The following is an 18522-nucleotide window of genomic DNA, read 5'->3' on the forward strand; positions in this document are numbered from 1 at the left end:
TTTTCACCTTTTGCCGAGCTCACAACCAGCTGTATGTGTAAGGCATCCATGAATACAAATGTGACGTAACTCAGTCACCCTATACTGTGAAAACCTGTGTAATTCCAATGAATACCGCCAAAGGGTTATAGAAAAATCCAGACGGAAAAAAAAAAACCAAGAGCACTTGGCGTAGCTGACAAAGTCAGAGATCTGTTGTAAGATCGGAATTAACAACCCCGTAACCTCTTTTAAGCAAATGGCTACGTCAATTTTTCCTTCCTTTTTTTTCATGGAAATTGATAACGAGGCAAACTCAGATCTCTTCCTATTTTTGCGGATGGTATTTGCCCCGCACACGTGCTCTGATTGGCTAGTTCGGAAAGATTTGAATGTAATTTTCGTATCCGATCAGCCGTAGAGACCGGGAAATCGTACATCGAGAGTTTGATACTTTCGACTTTTTCTTCGGGATGTTGACCAAAATGAATAAATGTTTGGTTTCTCGTATGGTGTATACCAATAGAATTATCCAATACTGTTCACCTCCATCATGGCGAATAATTTTTTATCATTCCATTCAATATTCAGAGGCAAAAAGCCAAAACATTCCAAGATTTTACATCCTATTTTGGTAATCTACCCTTTAACCCCGTTTAAGCAACGGTGTCTCAGCAGTCCTTAAAACTTCTAACATTTCTTTGTTTCGGTGCCTTCTTTGACCCCGTTTCAGCAATACTCGATAGAAGCTAGTATGAGATCAGGCAACGAGACGATTCGCCCAATTAAATGGGAGAAAAATACCTCTTTCTGAAAAATGAAACTGGACTCTTGCTCAACCAGCTCTAAAAGAAGAGACAAATGCAGAGGAAGGGACTTAGGGAAGACATGGGCGAGTTTCACCATTTAAATTATACTCAGACTTGCAGTAGACTTCTCGGAAATAAAAGTTATTAAAAGCTAATCACGTGAGCTACTTTCCCCTGACCTCGTTCCAGCGAAGCTATCAAATATCTTCTTCCTTATTCATGGTACCATTTAAAAAGGCACCAGAGGCTTCTTCTCGCATTCCCTGCTGAAAGTTTGGGATCAGCGAATCCTCCAGAAAAGTTTGAACTTGTACTGCCACAGAATGGACGCAAAGAAAACATTTGGGCTCTTCGCTATCCTTGTGTTTCTCCTCCAGCTGTGTCTTTCAAGTGGTGAGAGTCTAAATTTTTTTTTCTGAGCTTATTTGATATATTCGAAGGAATTTAATTGTCTCTACTATTGTTCCTCATCGCAAAACTGTTGACTTTGATTTACGAGCCGAAAAATATAACATAAAAAAGCATGTCCAAACTCGATCCACACTTCAGGTGATCACGTCAGAAAAGAAGATGGTTTTTACTTTATTCATCCACGCAATTATTAATTATCGAGCTTTGAACTGATTTACGTCCTAAACAAAAGCAGTAAAATGGCTAAGAAGTCTCTAATCTGAGATTATACCCACTGAAATAAACCATAAACCTTTATAGAAGAATTCACCTAAAATTTTAAAGCTAGATATGCATGTAGTTTCTCGCCCTTAGAAAATTAACACATTCTATGTGTCTCCAAAGTCGCCCTCTGGTCCTAATCTTAAGGTGCGTTAATGTTACTGGCTTTTTCATTGTACATGTCACATGGGTTAGCGATAGCCCAAGGCCATAAATGTGGAATTTTGAGGATAAACATTGCAATGATTGCAGTTAAGATCGAAAGTCACCTTCGAGAGCAAGCGAACTTAATTTAGAATTCCGGCATTTTTCTGTTCATGGCCCTGATATCGATAGTACCAGCCTTTCTATTTGATGTGTTCCTTTCAAGCAACTGTCTTTCAAGCTGGAAAGGTCAACATAACTGACACCTCCCAAAACAATCATGGTTGCCAGTCCGTCTCTTTCAAGACGCAGTTCCAGGGCTCAGGTGACGTCAAAGTCTTCGTCACCCTTAGCCATGGCAACAAACACATCAAAATCCACGATCCAGCTGCGCTGTGGGTAAAATCAATCTCCACGTCAGGATTTAAGGTTTGCGTTCGCGAGGCAGGAAGTGGCTCAGCAGGTACGTCTGTTATCAACTGGTTTGCATTTCAAGGTTCGCATCAAGGAATTAAATCTGGCACCGTGGACTTCGATGAATGGGCCACAAGAACACAGTGCAAACGAGTATCGATTACTGGTAACCGCAGTAATGTAAGTCTTGTTTCAATTTAGGTCGTGTTCTACATGTAGCTAGATTAGTACTTCAACATGTCTAATTTAATTATCAGTTGAATCTAGGAGTCAAAAATAGATACTTTCAACCAAAATTATGCGATTGCAACGAACGGGAATACCTTTAAAAGCAATGCGCATGTCAAAGTAGAATCGATGTTGTAATTGTTTTAACGAAAGGTTAGCCTAGCTAAGAGGAGCTTTATCGTAAATCGTCGTCACCAATATATACTGATATTCTCACATTGCTTTACTAACCACTGTAAATAAGAAGGTTAAAGTGTGATCCTGGTCTGATTTATTTCCCTCTAATTTATTCACAGGGTTTTAAGAGCACGCCTCAAATTTTTATTACTGTTCAGCATAAGCATACGGACAGACCATATGATTCCATGAATCTTTGGCTGGAAGATGTCAAGAAAAACGAGTTTCATATCTGTATGAGAGAGTTAATGGCATTTGATGGCATCCATTCAGACCTAAAAGTGGTAAGTTGACAGCAAAATTTTTTTACAACCGAGAAGCATTTATTGCACGTACACTTTGGGCCAATAACCGGCTCTAAATTCACTGCCATCATGCAAATTGCATCTGTTGATTAGCCTATTACTGTTTGTTTATTTTTTTGGTTTCTTTCGTTGCTGATTCATAGCCAGAAATTCCATACAGCATGGCTGCCAAGCATGCACAGGGTGCACACATATGGATTTAAATATGGCGGTCAAACATAGAGAGAGTGTGGAGAGAAATGCAAACGTTTCGAGTATTTGTTAACGTTATCCAGAACACAGCTTTCCCCAGCTTAAAAATGCAAAAAGGAATGTATAAACAACAGTTTATTCGAACAAAATGCGAAGATGAAACTGTTCTAGCCGGTGCCTTTTACTGTTTTTTTGGATCGACTCATAAGCGTACCATTCTCTCATAAGCCTATATAAAGGGTGCTTACCTTCATACTTTCCTAAACTCTCGCAGCGAAGATCGTGGTACTGACACATTTCCCCATCATTGCATTCGAAAGACAAGATGAAAAGGTCGCAAATAAAGTGATTTCCTTCCACATAAACAACCGTTAAGGCAGTGCCATTTCAAGACAAAAAGTACCATTTTCTGAAAATGTCATCAGCGAAGTGAGAGGCATTACACTGAGGCAAGAATGCTCCTTGTTCTAGTTTATTTTCGTTCTCTTTGACAGCCATTTTGCTTTTCTTCGTTTCCATGGTCAGTGGTGTTTCCTCTTACAATAGGAAAGCCGCTGAACATGAGAACCGGCAGAATTTCGAAAAAATGCGGGAAGATTACGGAAAAATCGAGGGAAAATCAAATATTTGTAAGTGCCATGTCTGAAATACCTCCAAATAAATTGTTTCAACCTTGGAACATCGATATTGTGGATACATCTTTGCAATATGCAAGGAACATAGCAACAAGAAAGGTAGCCTTAACAATTTCTTTAGCATATTCAACCATTAAAGAGTGGTATTATCTTGTGAGAGAGCAAGAAAAGTTTCAAGTAGCAGGTCAGAATGCTAATTCCTCTTTTCAAGAAGGTGAGTTATTTAATCCTCATATTTACAACCTTTTAAACTTTGTTGTATCTTTTCCTAACCTTCTCTGGTGATTCCTTGATAAGAAGGTAGGGGTGGTAGAAAGTGAAACAGGAAGGAATATCATAAGATGAAAGATACAATGAACCATAATAGATTTTTTTCCAGATTTTTTATTTTTGCACTATTTCAAGAGGTTACAGCAGAGTAATTATATAGATTACAAAAGTAAGAAGAAGAAGAAACATGGAAACAAAAAATTACACAAATAATCGATGGTAAAATGTGCACAGTGACCAAAGGAGCTTAAGCTTTTGAGATGGTCACTGCCACGTGTAACTAAGGCGTACAAAGACAGTTGCATGAAGTAACAAGCAATGCATAATGGAGAAAAAAAAATTTAAAATACATATCTTGTTACATACAATTTCATATAGCATTAAAAAAGAAAAAAATTAGAAACTATTATTGACAGTGACTGCAGACATCATCATCTGAGCAGCTACAGTGTTATGTGCATAAACAGGGTAGTTTTCAAAGACAAACATAAATGGCAAGGCTTTAATGTAACTTTCTAACTTAATTAATATAACAACATAATTTCTTAGGAGCAGGGTTGGTGCAATGGTAATAGCTTGTACCTACATTTAGACCCATATAAAATCAGACATTCACATTTTCAGTTTCAATCACAATACTACAATTGAATGCTTGTTAAAACTTAAACTTACTTTCTCGAGATGGTATCTGGGCTTAGGTACAAGCTTCCCCTCCACAAGTTTATGTGTCTGTGGTGCTAAGCTCACTAAAGCTTTAGCTCTGATAGGAAACACAACTTGTGTGCCATCGCCAAGGTTATCTATGTAAGTGTCTCAGTCGTTACATTCTTTGAAAAAAGAACAGCGGTTAAAGTCATTCTTCTCCAACAAGATGCAACCAGATTTTGTGCTGGGTCTTCCTCGTCCTCTAAAAATATAATTAAAAACATCATGTCTAATTTCCATCACAGTTGTGGCCGAGGCTGTCTGATGTTTGCTCTTGAGATGTTGGAGAATAGCAACTGCCAGTAAATCAGACCCCTCTTTAATTCTTTCCTCTGAGGGTTTGGATGTTCTAAATGCCCTAAACAAAATAGTTCGAATTAATTATTATCTAACATACTTGGAAAGTGGCCAATTACTTATGCAAAAAGTTACACAATCATCAATTAAAAACACAAATAAGATTGCTTCTTGTCTCTCGAACGTTTTCGTGTTAGACCAGACTCTGGTGTTAGCTTGAGTAGTAGTATAATAAAACAATTAAGTTTTATGTTAATTAATTGTGACTGGTCAAATGCTACCTTATCGTTTCGTTAAGGTTTTCCTCCACTTCCCAAGTGTCCTCCAGGGAAGTGTACCCTTTCCGACGAATTAGGTACTCATTCTTAAAAAAAAAAAAAAAAAAAAAAATACATAGAACACTTGTTTGTGCGTGCGGTTAAAAATTATGCAAAAGGTTTTGTTGAATATCAATTTTTGAGTGACGTTATTCGCTTCAAGCAGACGTCCTATTTACTTTTCCTTTCTTTCGCCCGCAGCTTAAAACTCTTTCCATTTGATAGAAAGGGCCAGGTCCTTTTTTTCTCTTCCGTCGACTTTCCATGAAATCTGGCGAACTGAAAGCATTTCGGCTCCGATAGAAGCCTTCAGAATGCTTTCGTCTGTCCGCCATCTTGAATACCGAAATTTACGCGCCCGCCGTTCAAGCCGCTGACTGTATGGAATTTCTTTCTATGTTACACCAGCTTAGTTTATTTTTCTTTGCACGAAATAGATTGCTTTCGCTACTTGAGATCATTGTTTTTCATTTGATCATTTGTTTTTTTGTCTTTTGTTCTCGCTAGCACTGGTTTGCATACGACACCCTTCCCTCCTACTGGAACTTCACTGAGCGAGGGAAAATTAATTTTGCTGGATTAGGGACTCCATTAAAGGAAAATAACTACGCTTTTTGCCAGGTAAAAATCATTGTTTAATAACCTATTATTTTACTAAAGCTTTTGGTTGTTTTCTAGTGAGACTTTTGGCGTGGGGAAAATTGTGAAAAGAACTACGCATTAAGCGCTCACCCTGTATTAAGCGATCGGTTGTCAAAATTCCGAAAATTTTTCCCCTTGATCCCTGTAATTATCACCTCTTTTTAGGAGTCACCTCTAGTATACGTTCGTGGTCACCCTTGAGTCCCAACGGCCTGTTTCTATTGTCCTCCACCTTTATTCTACGGTCACCCAATGCCGAACCTCTCAAATAACAATAAGAATATCTCGGAAGTCAAATTTATTCCATGTGTATCTTCCGTCATCACTGTTTGTACTTTGAGTTCAAATGTAGTAAACGCATTGCAGGTTATCTTTTTATCATGCACGAACATCACGCAAGTCAATTGCAGGTCAATAACAAATTAGTTCACACTTCGCATGCGTATATCGAGTTATGGATGCACGCGGGAAGTTTAGAGAACACGAGAGAAGCTAAAGAATTGCTCGAGGCTCAACCGAGAGCTACTCTGGCTTCTTGTGTGCTTTCCAAACTTCCCAAGTGCGTCTTCATCACCATCTACGCACAGCTAAAGCATGAACCAATTATTTTCTTAGATAGCATAGAGGCACAAGTTGTGCACGAAAAAGAAAAAGAGATTTTATTACAACTGTGACAGGTTCACAAAGTAATCGTGTTCTACCTGAAAATTATGGATGAATGAAAAGGCGAAAACGACCAAAAAATATTTCGAGACCAAATCGTTATTCAAAGAATTGTAAATGTTCTGCTCAGAAGTGAAAAACGGACGAATATCTTGCATGTACGAGACCGCATACTGAGTAGATTCAGCATGCTTGAATCCTTGTTTTTCAGAAAATTCCGTAGGTTCGTGTTGAAAATTCTGAAAATTCTGCAATTGTACGATCTTAAAATTAAAATCGCCTATTGTACAATACTTTTAGGAAATATGAACACTTAAAAATAATTTCAGCCGTTCTAAAAATGAAGCGAAAAACTTACAAATTTCTTGCATTTGCGAGACCCGTGTGGTAGATCTACCTTGCTTTAATTGTCGTTTACTAGAATTCACGACTACAAAATTGCGTAGCTTTGTGTTGAATATTGTTCGAGTTCAAAAGAAAATCTTATGACAACACTTTTGGGACATATCAACACTTGGAAACATAATTTCCTTTTGTAATGAAGAATTCCCAACGTGGCAAAGCCCCAGCTGAAGTAAAAGACTCAGTTATGCACGGCTGTGCGTCCATAAAGATTTTTACCATAGTAGCTCCTTAGGAATTAGGAAGAACTTGCGGTGCGCTATGTTATAACCAGTATCTAGCTGTCAACATGTATTATCAGTCACCCCGTCATTCCCCTTAAGTGACCGCTTCATAACGGTTTGACAGTAATCTTATTTAATTAGATAAAATGAATCAGTTCTATTAAAAAGAAGGAAGCCCTTGTAAATAGCACTGACACCGTTATGATCAGTGTTTATGCCTATCGCCTAGTGAGTTTTCTAGCCCATCAAAAAGAGCTGTAAACTATAACTGCTTTTTTTTAATTAAAAAAATAGGATTTGAAATTTGAAAATCCATTCTACAAGCCGCCTGTTGTCCTGATATCCGGAGGTCACGAAAACTCCACCAGTGCGTCGTCGAGTGATTCAAATGGTTGTCACAACGCTATGAACGTATGGATGGAGGTACATGTAATATATGAAGATTGCCTTGTCCTATTTTGTCCGGCGTTCAGCTTAGCATTCAATTTTTTTTCCTTGTTGTTTTGCTTTCCTTTTTTCCATTTTATTGCTTGGTCTCAAAAGATTAGAGCACATTGCATCAGTCAGGCGGTGAAGAGCTATAAATAGGCAATGAAGCGGAAAGAAGTGAAAAAAGTTCCCTAGCATGTTGTCTTTAAAACTTTAAAATTAGGCTCTTAGTCAGAGGTCAGTCGGGATAACTCCTTTTTAAAGTGATGATATTGAGTGAAAATAATTTGTTTGCCAGTCTCTAACCTTTTTTTTTATCATTATTTCGCAGGAGGTCAGCAAATCGGCGTTTAAGGTTTGTGTCAAGGACAGCCAGGGAATAAGTAGGAATCACGATCCAATAGCTGTCGACTACACTGTCATTGGAGGTAAGTATTAAAGAGAAATTTCGAAAGCGCTTTACTCATTGATTGTTACAAATAGCAAGGTATGTTTAAGAATTCATGATTGATCAGGGTTTTAAAGGGTTGACACAAGTAAAAAACGTATCAAAAAACCCAATCTTTTCTTGTCTTGAAAATGCTTCTTTTGACGGAAGCTTTGAAAATGGAAAAAAGCTTACTATATTACTATATTTAATGCTATCCAAAGACCTTGACCCGTGCATCAACGTTACATGCGAATACTTTGCTGTCTGCAAGGCATTCGACGCATTTGACGCCCGCTGTGTGTGCGAAGAAAACTGTCCTTCATACGAGGAGCCAGTGTGTTCATCCAACTCTACCACATTCAAAAACAAGTGTATCTTTGAACTGGAAATGTGCAGGCTGAAGAGTAACCATACTCTGTATCATCCTGGAAGCTGCACTGGTGAGACTTAAACTTTACTTATTTGTTAATTTTTTTTAATTAGGTATAAATCATTACGATGTTTTCATCAGGATACTATAGGGAGTTGCAGCGTAAATAACAGCAAAATGATATTTCAAGTGATTGTGAAAGCTGGTTATAACTTCCCTTGACATATATTGTGCTCCAGGTCGGCAGTTTTAGTGGTGTTTCAACATGGTGCAATTACAAATGTTATCACGAAATTTTAAAACTGGTGTAGAGAGGAAAAATGCCAAACACTGCTTGCTGACACCGCATAACATGGTCTTCTTTATCGTTGCTGATTTAGGTTTTCCTGTCCAGCGTGGGCGAGTTGAACTGAAACGAGATGTTTCCTGGGCTGACACAGCTTGCGAGCTGGTGACCTTCCCACCATTTTCGTTCTATCCGGACAAGCAGGTGCACGTTCAGATCACAACAAATCACTGGAACTCCACCAGGAATAATTTCGTGCACGAAGCCACCGTCTCTTGGGTGGAAAATGTCAATTACCAAAATTTTAAGGCGAGTAATAATAAAATGACCAGAAAAATATGGATAACGTTAATGTTATTTCAGATTTGCTATCAAATTCTAAAAGCAAACTATAACTTTCGTAACAAGCAAAACAATTAAAAACACATTGCTTTTATTCCTTTGGAGCGTTTCTAGGTAACTATTCAGGGAATCGAAACTATCAACCTAAATAATGCAAAATCTTTGCTGACTGCAGTAATGTACTCTTCTGTATATCCATCACTGAAAACCCTTTTTTATTTCATTGTTTGTAAAATCTCTGTCCCATTGAGTTAGTTAGTATATAAGTAAGTGAGAGAATTTATGTTATGAAAGTAACGCTTATCAGTAATTAAAATAACTGACAAACTAGACGCCCTCAAAGTTCAAGTTAGTTTGCATTCGACGGTGTCGCGCAGATATTATTTACCAATGGCGAAGAAGGCGCAAACACGTTTTATCTGTTTCTTATTTATCCTTCCTTCATTTATTTGTTCATTCATTCATTTTTTTAGGTTTGTGTGACGGCTGCAGGCAGAAATGACCGTGGTGCTAAAGAATTTGCATTCGTTGACTGGATGGCTTACCAAGGTGCTCCAGACGGAGGTGTGGCGGGAAAAACACGAATTCCAGAATGGTGGACCGGAACGAAATGCCAAAAGATTCCATTACCCAATGTGAGGTTCCTTTTTGTCTATAATGATTATATTTGACAATTTGCATCATCTAGGATAATGAAATAAAAATTATTTTAGCTAATGATTTCTCGTGCACCGTTTCCAGTGAAAATGACCGACTCCTATGAATAGAAAATTTCATTTTCCCCCATAAACAGCTTACAAATGTCAATTCGTTTAAATAAAACCAGGGCAAATTTGCTGCAAAACCTATCGTTCTGGCTACAGCAGATCACGTAAGTTCCGCCTACAAGCACGACGCCGCAAGTCTTTGGATAGAAAATGCAACCAGTTCCTCATTCTATATCTGTCTCCGTGAACTGCAAAATTATGATGGTCTCCATGAAGACATTTTTGTGGTATGTGGACTTTCAGCATCTTTAACCACTCAAAGATTAACAACAGTCAAAGTTCATAGTGAACAAGTTTCGTTATAACAGTATTTTATATTTTCACATCTGAGTTTTTTTCCTCTTTAGAACGAGCTTATTGACACTCACATGGCTATTTCATTTGGTTTTAAAATTCGTAGTTTGGTGATCTCTTTTTTCTTGTGTTTGTTTTTTTATGCTATTTTCTTTAGAATTTGTTTCGATGTGATTACGTTTGAACTTCTTTGGAAATAATTAATTTATTCATAACAAATACTTCAAGAGTTACCCGCACTTTGGAGGGAAAATCGTCTTGTTAACGAGTACCTTTTCGCAGTTCCGAAATTCTCAGAGGTCTCCTGGTCCAACAAATGAAATGAGCCCTTCCATGGACTATTTTTCCGAAATTTCTGATGCTTCTGGGTTAATGGTACATAAGCATCATTTTAACAATTCATTTCAACATCTTTTTTTTTAAGAGCTGGATGGCTTTCCAAGCAATTCATCGCCCGCTATTTACCGAAAGCCAAAAAATTGAGTTCCCCAACAACAACTCGGTTTCTAAAAACTACAATGGTGCATTCTGCGAGGTAGGTAGCAAATATGCAACTCAATCGTAAATGCCCAGAGTACACGGTGGCTTGTCGGAAACTTTTTCGGAAGACACGGCTCGTAGCAACTCATTGTTACCCTTACTAGTAGTTTATGTGTTGTTTTGTTTGCTGGCTTACCTGTCAGTTTTGACTTCAACTTTTAAACCTCATTTTTTGCAGGACGTGCAGTTTTCAAAGTCGCATGACAAAGAACCTACTATAATACTTACACCGAATCACGAGTCAGAGGGAAACAACTTAAAGCCAACTTATATGTCTGTTGCTGCATGGATAGAGGTGTCTTTATGCTTATATTCTTTACTTTTTGTTGTTCAAAGGAATATTTTCTTATGTGCATGATGCAGATAAAAGATCACTTGTTTCATTACGGCAAAAAAACTAGCGTTCACCGTACGGAAAACGAAGAGTGAATTCACGGTAAACGCGACATTTTACAAACGTTTACCCATGTTTTGCGTTCGGAAAATCCGACATTTTCTGTGCGTTTTCGCATCGGAGAATCCCAGTATTCATACCATTTTACGGTAGTTCTCCCTCACGGTAAATGCAGGTAAACAAATCATTTTCCGGCATTAGCCGCTCGGTTAACGCACTGCAAACAGCTTGTTTTCCTTTTGTTCATTGGCATTTTCCCAGTGTACAACAAAGTATTCACCGGAGTTAGCGGCTGAAAACGCATTTTCCTGGAAGATTAATGTATGCAAATGCAGGAAAACGTAATAATTTCTTGTGTTTGCCGTTCGCACAACGCATAGGAAATGTTATGTTTTCTTCTTCAACACCCTAGTCTAAATGTTTACGTTGATATTTCTTGATGTCAACTTATACTTACGACAGCCTCTCTTTACTCAATTTTCAGCATATAAAGAAGTCAGAATTTCGTATTTGTCTCAAGGAGCTGTTTGCTGATCAGCATGATCCCGTTACCGTATCTTATGTCATTCTTGCTGGTGAGTACCTTTACATGATAAAAACAAAGTGACTGTCTAATGCTCTGACAAAGTTTTGGTTTACCTATGGTTAGCGAACAGGAATACTAAGAGCTTGTTTCTTCTTCTTCATTTTTTAAATTTTAAAATTTTGTTTATGGTGCGTCGTTCGGTGAAGACGTTTGTAAGCCTGGCTGGTCATACTTCTCTGGTGTTTGCTACTCCACAAGTCAATCATGCAAGACCTGGACTGAAGCTCAAAAGACCTGCCAAAGAGACAATGCCAACCTGGTTGCTATTAAAACTCAAGAAGCAAATGTTTACGTTCAGCACCGTCTTAATGGAGAGAAGGGTTGGATCGGACTGAATGACAGAGACACCGAGGGCACATTTGTTTGGGCTGGTAATCAGTCGAGCAACTTCACATATTGGGCTCCAAATCAACCTAACGATTTCAGACTAGACGAGGACTGCGTCCATACCCTAGGAGTTGGACATAGTTTTGAGTGGAATGACGTAAGTTGCGGAAGCTGCCATAACTTCACGTGTTCAGAGGGTAAGGGAATGGTAATTTTTGCAGGTCGATATCAATCAAACACTGTATCTGCTTAGGATATTTTCTTGCTCGAGATAACAATTTCGGAATGCTTGTTTGTTTCAAAAAAAGTACGTGGAATACTGAAAAAAGGATTTGGAAAACTAACAAAGCGGTAATCGAAAACCTCGCTCATCCCTCTTCACTTTTCTTTACTCCTTCCTTTCTCCTTTCGTCCCTTCCTCCCGCCCCCCGCCCCATCCCTGCCTCTCATCGCCGCCCCCAATACAGTTTTAAGTTCTTGTTCTATTTTTTAATTTGTTCGCTAGTACTGTTACTTTTTCTTTTTGCCTTATCGTTATCAAACTTTTTTTTCTCAAGACCTTGATGAATGTGTAGGAAATAATCATGACTGCAGCAAGAATGGTATCTGCACGAACACACACGGGTCGTATAAATGCCATTGTACCAGTGGGTATAGCGGTGATGGTCGGAGTTGTGCAGGTATTGCTTTAAGGGAATTACCCTTATTAAAGTTGTCACTCTGAGAAACTTAGCCAAGTGTGAATACTACAATAATGTGTTCCGAGTTTATGTGCAAGTCAGTACGTGGCAAAATTCAGAACCCTCTATTTTTATTTTTTTTTATTTATTTTTTAATAGTATCTCTTTATTGCGCCGTACTCTCCAAAGGGAGATGTTAGTCTACTTACAATAAAGTTCAATAATACAATATGAATAACATAAAACGATAACTTTACCATATCCGAATACAATACGTTGATTGAAAAGCTATTACTGCTAAATTACATTTGTGCATTGAGACTTTGATACATTAAATGAGGAACTATAACAAAAGTGAAAAAAAGAAAAAGAACGTAAGGAGTATTGTTTGAAGTGTTTTGGTAAGAGTTTCACTGTTGGCAGGTGTACCACTAAGTTTTTTATTTATTTACTTTTTTTTATTTATTTACTTTTTATATCATGCTAAAATTAAGAAGTTTTGCTGTCTAGTGTATTGATAAGGATGGATTGATGCTTGATTTATTGACTGACTGACTGATTAGTTGACTGACTGATTAGCTCTTATCGGACACCTGTAATCGGACAGTTGAAGCAGCCAATCATACTAAGTCAACCCAGTTAAATCCACCAATCACAGAACTGACCACAATAACCATGGCAACAACCACTCACCCTTAAAAAAAAAACTGGGAAATTTCCAAATTTTTTATTAGACATTTTCACTACTGGAGATGTTTTTCTTAAATGTATTTGTTGCTGTTGTTTTTTTTTTCGGAAATTGGAGTGGTTATGATTAATAATGGTAATTGGACCGAGTGGAGTCCAATTCGGTCTGTAATCATACGAGTGATTAACAAAATCGGACGACCGCGAAGCAATCATACTAAGTCCACCCAGTTAAATCCACTCAATGCATAAATGCAATCACGAATTACAATTTCCTATTATGTGATTGGTGCAGTAGTTGTAGAGTTCTAATCGGACAGTTGGCTGTAATCGGACACCTGTAATCGGACAGTGGAAGCAGCCAGTCATACTTAGTCCTTTCAGTCAAATCCACCAATCACAGAATTGATCACAATAACCATAGCAACAACCACTTATCCTGAAAGAGTTGTGGAATTTCCAAAGTTGAGGAATTTTATTGCTATAGGACCATTTAAAATACGACAAAATCCTTATCAATCTCATCATTGTACCTTATTGTCTTGAAAGACGAAAGGGGTTAGCCGCCGGGCTGTAGCTTTTCGCTTACAAGGAACACTTTGGGCATTTTGGAGTACCTCACGTTTTGTCTTACCGTTCCTGTTGCAGATATAGATGAATGTTCTTTAAGCAATGAGTGTGATAGCAGTGCAACGTGTCAAAACACTGATGGATCGTACACTTGTAGTTGCCTGAACGGTTACACTGGTGATGGAAAGACTTGTAGAGGTACATTTACTAGGCATCGGCGTTAAACTTTCTTTCTTCTTTTGAAATTAATACGACATTCGCACTCTTCAAAAGTAGGAGGATTCCATTCTTCTCCGCGGCCGTTTTTGAACAAGATGGTTTCGTATCTAACAATTAATATTTCGAATAAAGTTAATTGTTTTCAGTATTTCTTTTTCAATGTATTCTAAAAAATCTTAAGCCATCATTCGGGTGTGCAAGACTCTCTAGCTAATGCAGTGATCAAAGCGGAGGAAAGCTGAAGAGGCAAAAACAGTCCGCCGGGGTAAAGTGCCAAGTTCTTAGCAGAAAATAATTTATTTGCCACTCATATTTCACTTGAATTAATACGTTTTTTGAAATGTAATGCAAGTTGTAAGAAGGGTCAAATGCTTCTTTGGGGGAATTATTATTTCTTCTTGGGAGAATTATTGCTAAAAAACGTGTCTACATCACTCACTATTACTTTCCTAATAAAAGATATATTTTATTTGACTCGGGCAAACCTTAAGATGTGTTCTTTCTCCCATCGTTAGATGTCGATGAATGTACACTCAACAGTCATGACTGTGATGCCAACGCAAAGTGTTCAAACACACCAGGATCATTTACTTGCCAGTGTGACCGTAACTCTGGCTACTATGGCGATGGGAAAACGTGCTCTGTTCACCGTAAGTTTCGACTTGAATAGTCTTTCCGTCATTGGTTTAAGGAATGAACGTTAGCCTCTGCGTCTAGGTTTTGAGCCCTGGAGCCTGTTTCTCGAAAGTCCTGATAACTAAGCCTTACTTCAAAATCAAAATTTTAAGAATAGAGAGGCAAATTGTGGAACCTAACGAGTCCACCTTGTTTTTTTTTTTTTTTTTTTTTTTCGTGATGACATTTTTCGGTCAAAGCAATGAAAACATAAACTGAGGAGGCGTAACCTCTGAGCTCTACTCCAGAAGCCTGAGTTTATACATAAACGTCCCCTATACTCCATTCTTGGTAGATAATGACTTAATAGCTAGCCTCTATTTTGTTTGAAAATATTCTCGTAAATTTGATGCCAAAGATTATGAGTTCCTGCTTCGCTTTCGGAGAACTGTTTGTATTTCGGAACCGATCATATCCGCCGAAAAATATCCGAGCACCGAATGGAGGTTTTTGTTAATTCGTGTCGTGGAAAAGACAGATTTCTTAAAATATGATGAGCTAAGATTTTAGTTATTGTTCTGTCATTAGCGCTTTATTTACGTTAACATAGCATACACATTATTGACATTTCCGTCAAATTTTCTTCTCCCAGGTGGCCTCGATGACTCAAGTATCATAGGTGGAGACACAAGTAAAATGTCCCAGCTGAATTCCTGGCTTAATTCCCGTTTGCAGAGTGCGTCGAAAAGTTACTGGAAACGGTGCTACAGAGCTTCTTATAATGGATGGGATTCAGAAACATTTCACCGTCATTGTGACGACCTTGGACCCACTGTGACTATAATTCATGCTCATGGCTACACATTTGGTGGTTACACCGATAAGTCGTGGAAATGTATGTTCGTGACCCGTACTACTGTAATTTATTGACCACGAACTCCTAACTTTCAAATTCTAGTGTTGTTAGAGTTAGCGCCTGGTAAACAAAGATTACATGTCGACACATTTGACCAAAAAAAAAACAATCTAAATTGATTCAGTACACACGATATGAAACTTTACTTTTTGACTAGATTTACACTTGTGCAAATTTTATGAGCCGTTCTAGTAACAGACTTTGCTGCACACAAGCGGACTTTTCCTCAACTGAACCACTTCTCTTTGTCACATATCAGGAGATTTTGAATCCGGAATCTAATTTAAAGTAGAAACTTTGTATTCAAATCTGGAAAGATTTGAAGTCTAAACAAATTCTTATCATGACTCCTGATTAATTCAGAGTTCTTTTCTGTGCCTTCTCTCCAAGAATTCGAGCCATATCTGGTTTTAGATCTGACGGGCTTACTGACACTTTAATATGTTGCTCTGGAGGTTCTTACATCGTCATTATAGGCGTCTTGTAAGATAAATACCAACGTTCCTGGGCATCATCCATCCGTAATTAACGTATATTTGTCGGTGGCATTTCGATCGATTCGAAATCATCTTGGAAAGCCAGTTGAAATATATAGTTGTTTCTCACATTTTCTCCCGAAAATGAAAATGAAAATCCTGTTAATTTGCCGCTACAATTTTCTTGAAGCAAAAACATGCCAGCTTTTTGTTCGCAGGGAGCAGTTTGGGGAATCTTAGTCGAGAATTTCTGAGGTTGTTTCACTTTAACCGCGCAGCGAAAAATAAAGACTTAAAACGGAGCAACCAGTTAGCTAAACTGTACTTTAAATAGGAAGTTTGACAAAGTTGCAAAAATTAAATCTTTGTCGATGTTTTTGGCGTTCTAAGTGTCGTCTTCGTTTCCTGCAAATAAAAGGCCTTTAACACATTTAAGCCTGGTAATTTGCCCTGTATGGCACCATTTACTGGACGAGGAAGATGTTTCAGTTTTCTGTGGGTATACAGGCAAATGAACAATAGATTTATGGCCAATCAGAGCGCACGTTGGGTCTGAGAAATGTCATGAATGGCGATAATCTCGTCGGCTTAATTTTGTGTAAGATGATGTAATACTTACAAGCAGGGGGAAAAAGAAACAGAGGAAGAAAGAGAGAACATATTATTTTAAATATTTCTTATTCTCTAAGTAAAATCCTTTCTTTATTTCAGGGTCCCAAGGTTACATCTATTCAACGCGAGCCTTCATCTTTTCTCTTAGAAACTACAGAGGATATGGATATTTCAAAAACGATGTTAACGTCCATCCACAGTATGCCACATACAGCTACTATAATTATGGTCCGACATTCGGTGGGGGACATGACATTTATGTTGCAAGCTACGCAAGCAGTAACTATAATTCTTACTTCTATTGTTACTCGTACACCAGTCCGTATTGTGACACCTATGGGTGGACAGGAAACAATAATTTTTGTGCAGATGAGGTAGAGGTTTACTATGAAGTAATTTGAACCATTTGAGTAATTTTTGGGAAGTGATTGGAAGGTGTTGACCTCTAACAATTGTAGCTACATCCATGTGGAAAAAAACCCTCTTTTTTCTGTCGAGTACAGCACAATTTAATGTGAAGCACGTTTTCAATTGTTCAAGCAAATATATAAATGTGACAGAAATTGAGTGGAGGTATCTATTAAGTTTTTACGTATATACATTCATGCCTATACTGTAAAACAGTGTAATCGGTTTCAAATTTTCTGAAAAGGATATGATACTTAACTGTATTTTACGCCCCGTCTGGTTTATTGTTTTATTAAAAAATAGATAATTGCTCGGACGAGGGGCTATAGCTCGAAACGTCAGCTTTTAAATTCTTTACAGTGAACAATTTACGTTATCAACTCAGTTGATAACACTAAATTACCCTATTGCTCTTTACCCTAAAGAATCACAAGAATAATTTAATGAAGGCATCATTATAATTATTGTCTGGTTAAATTTGGTCAGTTTAAATTTTGTGAAAAATCTAAAAGAATACGCGTGCAATTGAGTTGAATGTCAGAAACAGAAAATTGAATCTTTCAAGCTTTACTATTGGGGTTCCTTTTCTGGGTATAAAACAAAGATAACGGCAAACTTGGGACCCTCCACATCTGAGCTAAGGAATAAAAGCTTTTTATGTTTGTTCATCTTGTTCTTTTTGTTCGTGCTTCGTTTCTTTTTGTTCGTTTTTCAAAGTGACGCTATTTATTTAGGAGGAGGCTTTTGCTCATCAGTTTTTATTCCTTTTCTATATAAAAAACAAAGAGAAGAATCAAACTGTAAAAGGAAAATAAATCAACGCAAAAACAAAGGAAAACAAAAAGGAAACTTTCGTGCAAACCCTATTAGAGGAACTATTCCCCCATACATACCAAAATTTAAAATACCGATAATTTGAGGGATTAATATGTATCAACATGCACTGATGTTTTCGTAAAAGTGTATACAAGTACCAGTGTTCCGTACAACGGTAATAATCAATATATCAATAATTCATTCAATTCTGATCGATTTGCCATGATCATCATTATTTTTAAAATACAATCCTGATCGATAGATTTTTTTAAAATGATTAAAAGGCCAACAAAAGAAAAAAAGAAGAAAATCAAGCAAAATCCAGGTCGATAATAACTTTGAAAACCAGTCAAGAACATTATAGATATCAAATTTTACACTGCACATGGCGAGCAAAATTCACCCGAAGATGACAAGTTCTCATAAAAGCCTTGAAGACGTAAAAATGTATCTGAAATTCAAACACTTCCTTAAGGTGGTTCCTCAGAAAAAAAGATAACGAACAATTTGTTTTATACGTTAAAGTGCAATGAAAAAGTTAGGTCACTGTGCCTGTTTAAGGGATAGGGTGGGCCAAACTTACCCAATTTATGCCTGTTCTAGCACTTATCACGCGCGTCGTTTCATCGGTCTACTATACGTTTTGCGGTAGCTGGAAGCAGCCAAAAACAGAACAAAGACAA

General features: G+C 37.6%; 1 protein-coding gene and 1 pseudogene across 1 annotated transcript; one reads left to right on the forward strand and one right to left on the reverse strand.

Moving 5' to 3' along the window:
* The first annotated feature begins 984 nt into the window (after positions 1 to 984).
* On the forward strand, positions 985 to 17691 carry LOC113664306 (uncharacterized). The gene is made up of 19 exons (XM_089191770.1): positions 985 to 1181; positions 1831 to 2198; positions 2543 to 2707; positions 5652 to 5765; positions 7370 to 7498; positions 7836 to 7932; positions 8156 to 8374; positions 8685 to 8899; positions 9406 to 9567; positions 9759 to 9926; positions 10418 to 10528; positions 10712 to 10828; positions 11412 to 11502; positions 11660 to 12037; positions 12398 to 12520; positions 13856 to 13975; positions 14512 to 14646; positions 15264 to 15506; positions 16715 to 17691. The coding sequence occupies exons 1-19, from the start codon at positions 1112 to 1114 to the stop codon at positions 17014 to 17016; spliced, it is 3327 nt and encodes a 1108-aa protein (XP_089047896.1). The 5' UTR covers positions 985 to 1111; the 3' UTR covers positions 17017 to 17691.
* Positions 4332 to 5518, reverse strand: LOC149035607 (uncharacterized; annotated as a pseudogene).
* Positions 17692 to 18522: the final 831 nt, after the last annotated feature.

Source organism: Pocillopora damicornis, chromosome 13 (assembly GCF_964200805.1).
Source record: "Pocillopora damicornis chromosome 13, jaPocDami1.2, whole genome shotgun sequence".
NCBI lineage: Eukaryota > Metazoa > Cnidaria > Anthozoa > Scleractinia > Pocilloporidae > Pocillopora > Pocillopora damicornis.

Excerpts from the sequence above, each read along its gene's own strand:
- LOC113664306 (XM_089191770.1), top strand. The coding sequence starts at position 1,112 with ATGGACGCAAAGAAAACATTTGGGCTCTTCGCTATCCTTGTGTTTCTC. Across the intron at positions 2,199-2,542 it reads TTACTGGTAACCGCAGTAAT|GGTTTTAAGAGCACGCCTCA; the intron begins GTAAGTCTTGTT and ends ATTTATTCACAG. Across the intron at positions 10,829-11,411 it reads CTGTTGCTGCATGGATAGAG|CATATAAAGAAGTCAGAATT; the intron begins GTGTCTTTATGC and ends CTCAATTTTCAG.